The 9,611-nt window shown below is 29.1% G+C and overlaps 1 protein-coding gene across 1 annotated transcript; it reads left to right on the forward strand.

Annotated features, from left to right (window-relative positions):
- Window positions 1–5: 5 nt before the first annotated feature.
- On the forward strand, window positions 6–9,460 carry LOC130448726 (CCAAT/enhancer-binding protein zeta). Its single transcript, XM_056786217.1, has 13 exons — window positions 6–313; window positions 372–480; window positions 2,323–2,508; window positions 2,604–2,887; window positions 3,940–4,221; window positions 4,289–4,491; window positions 4,687–4,834; window positions 6,534–6,734; window positions 6,787–7,301; window positions 8,128–8,318; window positions 8,585–8,701; window positions 8,751–8,963; window positions 9,140–9,460. The coding sequence occupies exons 1-13, from the start codon at window positions 221–223 to the stop codon at window positions 9,298–9,300; spliced, it is 2,703 nt and encodes a 900-aa protein (XP_056642195.1). The 5' UTR covers window positions 6–220; the 3' UTR covers window positions 9,301–9,460.
- The last annotated feature ends 151 nt before the right edge of the window (window positions 9,461–9,611 follow it).

Consider the following 9,611-nt stretch of genomic DNA (forward strand, 5'->3'; position numbering starts at 1 on the left):
AATTCAACAAAATAAGTTTTATTCCAGAGACAATTTAGCAGCTATTTGCTTACCTAGGTCTATGTTAGTCTTAAATTGTTATTTATCTATGAAACACAAAGAAAACTGCACCAATCAAATAAATTATTTTTTAACTTTAGACAAGGAAAGACTTCTTTCTGTATAAGTTTTTGACTGAATTCCTAACCTATAAAACTTTCATGTGATATAATTTGCAAACATGAAAATTAAAAAAAATAAATCGCCCTTTCATAATAATGATATAGAAGATGAAATAGACAGTTACGAAGACTCTAATAAATGGTACGAAGAGGTATGTTGCAAAGAACCTTTATATATAATTTATGTATATTAAATTTGACTCATTACAGATACAAGAAGATCCAAAAAATTTCTCTAAATCTACAGAGCAGGTTCTTATAGAATTAAAAGATGAAGCAAAAAAATGTCATGACTCAGAAGTACTAAACCATAATACAAGTAAGTTTTTAGTAAATTCAAAACTTTTGTGTGAATTTTACTGTAAACTTTAATCGGATGTGTTAGAAAAGCTAGCCAAAGATAAAAAAAGATTATTGATTTCATCTAAAGTCTACTGATGAATTCACCATTATTTAGTTACGTTGTATAATATCACAAATTAAATATGTTTGGAATAGTCAAAGAGTACCATTGGAATTTGAAATATGTTGGAAAAATTCATTCCAATGCAATATATACAACAGGACTACTGAATAACAAGTTCATCATTGGCAATCTTACTAATATTATTCTTTTAAGCAAATGCAGGCATCTTAAAAGGGGATTTATTCCCCCTGATTAATTCAATTATGAAATTATACTATAGGGCTTTTTGGAAACTGTGATCTGAGATCAGGTAGATCATCTATAACTGATTGTGAATCCCAATCCAGAACCAGATTTTATAATTTTTCAAACATCACATTCAATTTTCAGTTGTAATTTCAAATTTACAACTTGATCTATAGAAAGCTATGATTTTTATGACTTTTTTCATGCAGTATAATAGTTGTATAATAGATTCTAGATATTTAATCATTGTTATTGAATAGTTATAAATAATTTGATGATTCACACTGATTTAGACTAAAATTTAATACCAATAAGCTATTTTTATGCTAAAAAGTCAAACAGTATAAAAACCTCAGTAACCTATCGTTTATACTGCTCATGAGAATTAATCCTAGACAATCATATAAGAGAAATTAGTAGTTTTTAACGTTCAAAAAACCATAAATAAAAGAAACAACCTGTTAGTAAATCACATTTACTCAATGGTATACCAGGGATTAAGTTGATCAGCTTCTGGACAACAGTGAACATGATTCAGAATAGTTTCTGAACATTCAGATCATGATTGGGGTTAGTCTGGTTATAGTTTCTGAAAAGTCTTTATCTCAACAATATTATACTCACCTCTAAAAGAATGCATGTGTGATGATAGAAAAGAAATCTGCAATAAAACTTGACAATATATAATTGGCAAAATTTATGTTATTCTAATACCTTAAATCCAAAAATAGATCCATAAAGTATTTACAGAATGGACAAAATATTTGCCCAGTCACTAAATATTCTACCTAAATTTGAACAGAAAAATTGGTCATAAAGAACAGTCAAGACAAACACTATGGGTGATAACAAGCAAAAGAGCAAATAAACAGTTATCTAGTAGAAGATAGTGGAAACAAAAAAAATACTTTTTATTGATACCAACTTGCAAATTAGAAAATTTGTATATGCAACGGTATTTTTAAATAAAAGAAGGACATTTTGATCTCTTGTGGGCTCTTGTATTGGAAAAATAATTAATAATCAGCTTTAACTCTAAATTATAAGTTTTTGAATTAGTATCGAAAAAATATTTTTTTGTGCAGTTAATTGCTCCTTCAGTTGGTGCACTCCAGCTTTTCTACCTCGTGGATAAGGTTTTATAATATTGAATTCACTAGACAAAGCTACAATTGCATTGCATAAAAAGTGCCACATTGTGCTAAATCCAACGAGATGGTAGTGTGAAAACAATTGAGGTCTACTTCATGATTGTTCTTAAAAATTTCTAGCATATTTATATTTTCAAACATAAAATTTGAGTGAAAGAAAAATGTTCAATTTTAGCAGGTTACTCCTGCTTTACAAGATAGTAGTGTACTGATAAATTTATAATCTTAGAATATCCAACGTGTATATTTCATAATGAGCTGTATTTCATACAATATACATATGTGAAGTTCTGGGGCATATTATTCAAAATTTTGTATATATTACAACACTAAATTTAACTTAACTAAATTTTTTTAGAGATTTCAAAAACAAACTCCAATTACCAGTGGATGAAAACTGTAATGTCTAAGGGAACACTTTCTGATAAAATTGCTGCACACACTGTAATGATACAAGATAATCCAGTAGCAAATTTGGAAACAATAAGAAATTTGGTTGGCATGGTAAAAGTTGGTAAAAAGAAAGAGTGTACATCTGTAATGGGTAAATTTTTATATTTTTAGTTATATGCCTGTGGTAAAAATAAAGAAATGTAAACTTATAATTTATTTAAAAACTAAAGATAAATTATTTTTCAGAAACATTGGCAGAATTATTTCTATCAAGTCTTCTAATACCAAACAGAAAATTGAAATCATTTCACCAAAGACCTTTATCACAACTCAATGAACTTGCATCTGGAAATGCAGTTACTAGAAGAAAAATATTGAGTTATTGGTATTTTGAAGATCAATTAAAAGAAATTTATGCTTCATTTGTGTTGGCTTTAAATACTGTGGCACATGATACTGTTGAAAATAATAAAGAGAAAGCTGTTTCTGCTATGTATAAACTTTTGGTAGACAATTCTGAACAAGAAAAGGTGATAAAAATTGGTTTTCATACATTTTGTGCCCAAATACAATATGCATTTGGCATCAGACAGACATCAGACAATCAAATTTCAAAATTGTCTCAATATCAAACATCTATTTACACATAACATCAGTGTTAGTAATCTTATCCTCTCAGCATTTTGTCTGAATTGATGAATTCTATGAATTAGTGATTTATCTGTTCAGACATGTAAAATTCGTCATATATTCTTGTGTTATCAAAAACATTTATGGTACTTCTTTTACCAATGTGGAAATTCTTGAGAGTTTCCTGACTATTTACTCACCTTTGGGATTTGAATTTGGTTAATAGTTTTGTATTTTTAAAACAAACTTATGGAATTTTACCTTAAACATATTTATTGAAAAGATGTTTTTTTTAAATTTAATTAAATCATTGTTCCCAATTATACTAATTTTATTTTATCATAGAAACTATTCATATTTGAAGTTCATTTGACTGGCTTCCGATTAATTTTCATCAGTTTGGGAAACATTCATCTTCTTATTAATTAAAAAGCTCATAAGATTTTATTTAGGAATTATATTTGGATATTGATGTAGAAAAACGCTTCTATAAGTAGAGTTTCGGGAGGATGAATCAGAAAGAGAACCCTCGGGTAGTGCCTTCCCAAGATAGATCACTCCAAAAAGTTCATTTATACCACTAGATTTAAAAAGTATTTGGATTTCAGTCAAACCAGGCTTCACTTCCTTAAAGCCAATACTGGAGCTCATTAGAAATCTGGAGCTTTATATTGAAAATAGCTTTGATATGAGGCATAATAAAATTTAAGGTAGCAGTGCAATGTAACTCTTAATTTAAAATGGACTGAACCACTTGAATATTTGTTTCTAATTAACCATACAAGCTGTGCATGATAAAGTGGACAAAAGTTCACAAATTCATTTAAAAAATGTCAATATTATAAATAAAAAGTTATAAACCTCAATTTCTATATATAAATAGATGAAACCTTGATGTCTTACAAAATATCTAGTATGAACATTTTATAATAAAAATGATATACTGTTTCAGAATCTATTAACGTACATTGTTAATAAACTTGGTGATCCATCTCAAAAAATAGCATCCAAGGTGATTTACTGTTTGACACAACTTTTGTTTAAACACATAAATATGCAAATGGTAGTGTTGAATGAAATTGAAAAATTGATATTTAGGCCAAATGTTTCTACTCGGGCGCAATACTACAGCTTGTGTTTTTTGTCCCAATTTCATCTGAATCATGAAACTAGTCACATCGCTAGAAAGCTTATAGAAGTTTATTTTTCATTTTTTAAGGCCTGTGTGAAAACAGTGAGTATATTATTAATTATAACAGAATTGTTTTGTATGTATTTGGTACATTCTTTATTGGTTTTAGGGTGATATAGACAGTAGAATGATGTCAGCACTTCTTATGGGTTTAAACAGAGCTTATCCTTATGCGGAATTGAAATATGACAAGGTTCAAGAACATATAAATACAATGTATAGATTAGTACATTTGGCAAATTTTAATATTGGCTTACATACACTTATGCTATTGTACCAAGTATCTGATGCTGGAAATGGTATTACAGATAGGTAATTAAATAAAGTTTTCTTGTGTCACTTTAAGGGCATATGTAATCTTGTTTTTGAACATAAAATGTTTAAATCAATTTGAATTTATCCTGGCATATTCTGTCTTGAGGAAATACAAAAATATATCCCACAGTCATCATTATGATTTTTTATATTAATAGTCTATGTATTTCGTCATTGTATTTTAAATTTTAGATTTTATTCTGCATTGTACAGAAAACTGTTGGATCCAAATTTGTTGACTACTACTCACAGAGCAATGCTTTTGAGTTTGATTTATAAGGCTCTTCTAAAAGATAAAGACATAAACAGAATAAAAATGTTTATAAAGCGACTTTTACAGGTAAGTAAATATTAGAAAGTAGTTGTACATGAAGCTTAAAGAAAATCCGGTTTCTTTTATTTAACAATTTAATATATCCTCAACAAATTATCATTTAAAACAGTCAAGCCTAAAGGGGCTGTTTCATATTGTTTTTAGTTGTGATCAGACCTCAATACATGATTTTTTTCAAATGAATTAATCTGTGGACTCCAAACGATAGTGGGTCATAAAAATATAGATCTGAATGGGAAAATGAAAAGAGAAGCTCCAAAAAATTAGACAATTCAGAGGAAACATGAGACAAAAATAGCAGGGAAAACTAGTCGAACAAGATAAAAAGTAAGACGTTAGTAAAATAACAAGAATCAATAAGGAATGAAATAAACAACTCATTTAATATGAGACAAGTATATTGTTAGAATGAAGACATAATTAACGACAAAAATGTTGGAGCTTGGAAACACCCTTAAAGTGAAAAAACTGATTGAGAGACACAAAAAAACAGATGAAAAGATGGGTACAGGTAGGACAGAAAACCGCATTCTAAATCTGAAAAAGTAAAAGGAAAAAATAAAATTGCATTATCGTCTGATGCTCTAGAATAGGGGTCTACAATCGTGAACGAACTGAATTTGAGGTTGCAAGAAGAAAATCAGTTTCTCCCTGATTTATACACCAATATCAAATTCTTCAGACAGAAATTCACACATTTTAAAACATATGAAACATTCAGCCACACTACTGAGACTGAATTCCCCGTCGATTTTGGAGTCGAAACTTTGAGTGTTTTAAAGATAAATTTCAATACTCGTTTCTCAAGCTTTGACGTAATAACGAATGAAATTAATCTTTTTCAAAATAATTTTGATCGAGACATTGAAACACTGGTTCCAGAACTTCAAATTGAAATTATTGATTTACAGAGCAGTAATATGTTTTAGAACAAATATCAAAATTTATCTTTATTGGAATTTTATAAGAGTCTTCCGCTGGTAAAATTTGAGAATTTGCACAAATTTGCTCGTGAGTTGTATTCTGTTTTTGGTACTACGTACTTGTGTGAGAAAACGCTTGCAAAATGAAGTACACAAAGAATGTTTACAGATATAAATTGACCGAGAGCATCTTAAATCTATTTTAATAATTGGTACAAGTAAAATTAATCCACAAGTATAAACAATTGTCCGTGAAAAATCACAATTCCACAAATTTCATTTTTGTTTTATTAGTTTATTGGGATTAATTTCATTTTTTTTATTAGTTGGAATTAATTTCATATTTGTTTGTTATTTGTTAGTTATAAATGTGCTTAAGCTTAGATATTCCAGTTGAGTTTTCTGCGTCATCGAAGTTTTACCTTGCTCGTCAATAAAACTGAGTAATTATCATTCTGTGTTTTCATTCTCTTCTGTTCAACTTATCACAGCAATAGTAACAGCAGTAAAACATTGGCTGCCGCGGGCCAGATCTGGCCGGATCTGACCCGCGGGCTGTAGTTTGGACACCCCTGCTCTAGAAGGCCATAGAAAACAACAATTATTCTGAAGCCATCGTTCTTCAAACAAATCAGCAATAACTCATTCACCAAAATTGTCTATTTGTAGATTTTTTCATAATGTTGGTTACAATAATATGCATGAATCATTTATAAAATATATAAAGTCAACATTTCTATTTAAAAATTTCTCCTTTACTAGTATTGAAGTATTTTTTTCAGATATCCATGTATGCTCAACCTTGCTTTTCTTGTGGGATTTTATATTTGATATCTCAGCTTATGATTAAAAAAAATGGTTTGCAAGCTCTTATTTTAAAACAAACTGTATCTGTTGATATCAAAGATGAAGATGATGTGAAACATGAAGATGTATTGGATATTAAACAGGAAATCGAAAATGACGAATTTGAACAAAATGAAGTAAGATTTGTGTATACATTTCATTTTTCGTGCTATATTTTTAAATTTGTAGGTGAAACAATCAACTGTTGCTGCAATGAATACTGTTTCTGATATTATTGAAATTAAAGAAGAAACTGATATTAAGCCAGATGTGAGTGTTCTAGAAGCTTCCTTAAATGCTTCAGCTGATCGTAGCAACAATACCCTTATCCGAAAGGAAGACAAATATAATCCCTTAACCAGGAATCCGTTATATGGCGGTGGAGAATTCTGTAGTTATACAGAGTTATATAACCTTAAAAATCATTTTCATCCCACTGTTTCCCTTTTTGCCTCAAATATTATGAATGGAGTACCCATTGCATATAATGGAGATCCACTTACTGATTTTACACTTATTAGATTTTTGGATAGGTTTGTCTTTAAAAATCCGAAAAAAGTCACTGAAACATCTGGAAGAGATTTAACTTTTGGGAAAAGAAAATTGTACAGACCTAAAGGTGTTAAATCAATATCTGTTAATTCTAATAGTTATGCCCAGGAAAACTCAGAAAATATCCCTGTTGATGAACTCTTTGTACATACGTAAGTATGATATAGTCATTTATTTGCTTCCCTCTTCAATAACATGCATAAATAGAATAGTTAATAAATAAACGTTGCAAACTGGCTGAATCATTAATAAATCAACTTTGATTTTATAGTTGTTAATTATTCAACTGTCATTAGTACATCATGAAGTATTTTTTGTTGAAATGCGAATATTTACATCGTTAAGCTTTTGTGTTGGGTTATCAACAAGAAATAAACAATGATACAATTTAGAAACTTTGATATAGTGTTTGTTACTGGACCTCCATTAACCCCAGCACATCGAAAAGAACTTGTTCGCTAGAAATCATAAAGGCTAAGACGACCAATGGTTGCATAAGATGAGTTCATACTGTTATATTTGCTCAATATAATTAAGGATTGGTTGTGGATCAATAATGATGAGGAGTGGCAGTAATATATATTATTCATACATGACAAGGCTCGACAACATCTCTTAGACTCATGGATATATGGAATGCTCTTTGCTAAAATGAATTCAGAAAAGAGGTTCAGAACTTTCCTATACACTGTTAAGCTGTAATTGATGCCAGACAAGGAAATATCTGCCATTAAAATAGACCATTTCATTTTAGATTTTATTTTCAAACTATTTTTTATACATATCTTGTTATAGATGTATTTTCTATAATAGTCGGATTAAACGATATTTTGGAAGTTTTCCACATCTCAACAATTTGGTGAAATTGGTTAAATGAAGAAATCAAAATTATGTATTAATATTGATGGGGAGTGTATTTATAATTTGGGTGTTTCTAATACATTTCTTATATGTTTTATTTTATTCTTTATTTCAAAGATATTTGCAACAGAAATATCGAGAAAGAGGTTCATTGGAAAAAGACGATGACAGTGATTTAGAATCGGTTCAAAGTGATGAGTTTGAAGAAATGTTGGAGAAATTTTCAGGTCATAAAGATGAAGAGAAAGATGTTGATTACATGAATGAAATTGGAGAAAATATTAAAAATGTTGATAAGAAAAAGAAGAGTAAGTAAAATGTTAACAAATAAGTTTTTATACATTATAAAGTATTCTAAAACATTTCATGGCTCCATTACTGATAGATTTTTATAATATTTCTTCAATTTAGCCGAGCTATTACCCATATCAAATGCTCCAATTTCTTAAGAAAATTTTCATTTTTCTCATTAACTTAAATGCGGCCAAATATTTCGCTCAAAAATTATCCGAGTATTTTACCCAGTTAGCTTCTGCGCTTGATTCAAACTCACAATAAATTATATGTTTTATAGAAAAAAGTGATAATGAAGATGTCGAAGAAGGCGACGATTTACTGGAGGAAGATGAAGATTTTGATGATGACGAGTTTGATGAAGAAAATGAGTTAGACTTCGACGATGACGATAAAGGTTGGTATGTACTCATCTCGTCAAGATATATTATACTGTTGATTTTTAGAATTGCTTGGGGATTTAAGCGACGATGATGATGAAGCAATAGACTTTTCCGACGAAGAACCAAGTAAAAAGAAATTAAAAAAAATTTCGGACAAGGGTGATATCATGTCGAACTTTGCTTCAGCTGAAGAATTTGCAACCCTATTAGAAGAAGAAGGGCAATCAAAACATAAACCGGGCGGATCTAACGTCTTTGCGAATACAGATAATGCGGGTATAGTAATTTACAGTCATAAAAATTTGTAAAATGTTATCTCATTATTACTTGATTAATAAAATAGAAGTTTAATTCAGCTCTATACTTTATAAAATATGTTAGAGTAAATTGGTATTACTCTAAATAGGAAACCATATTTATTAATATTAATGTGATCTGCATATCTTTTTTAGACGTGAAGCAGTTAGCTTGGGAAGAAAATCGAAATAGATGGTTAAATAAATTCCACAAAACAGTGGGAGGTGGTAAAGAAAGAAAATTCAATAGAAAACAGAAAAATTTTGGTAAAAAGAGAGTCAACAAGAACAACAATCTGAAAAAAATAAGAAAGTGAACCTCCTATGAAAAAAACTGTAAATCAAGAAATGCGAAAAAAAATATTCTATAACTTTTTAATATTAAATTGTTTTTAAGATAGAAAGCTCTAATTTTTACTACACTTTATTTAATTTACTCTGTTTTGATAGTATTCCTTGATAAATTTTTTAAAAACATTTAATCAATCTTTGACTTGAAATTCCGCCTATTTTGTCGCTTTGATAAAGCACAAGTATTTATGTGAGTAATCAATAAAATAGCGTCATTAGCTTAATTGTTCGTAAACGTGGCTTAGAATTCAATGGTTAGTAGATCGAATTTCATTAG

The sequence above is a fragment of the Diorhabda sublineata genome, chromosome 9, assembly GCF_026230105.1.
Source record: "Diorhabda sublineata isolate icDioSubl1.1 chromosome 9, icDioSubl1.1, whole genome shotgun sequence".
NCBI lineage: Eukaryota > Metazoa > Arthropoda > Insecta > Coleoptera > Chrysomelidae > Diorhabda > Diorhabda sublineata.

Coding starts and splice junctions, on each gene's coding strand:
- LOC130448726 (XM_056786217.1), top strand. CDS start 221: ATGAAAATTAAAAAAAATAAATCGCCCTTTCATAATAATGATATAGAA. Junction 4,222..4,288: donor TTAAGGCCTGTGTGAAAACA/GTGAGTATATTA, acceptor TATTGGTTTTAG/GGTGATATAGACAGTAGAAT. Junction 8,319..8,584: donor TGTTGATAAGAAAAAGAAGA/GTAAGTAAAATG, acceptor TATGTTTTATAG/AAAAAAGTGATAATGAAGAT.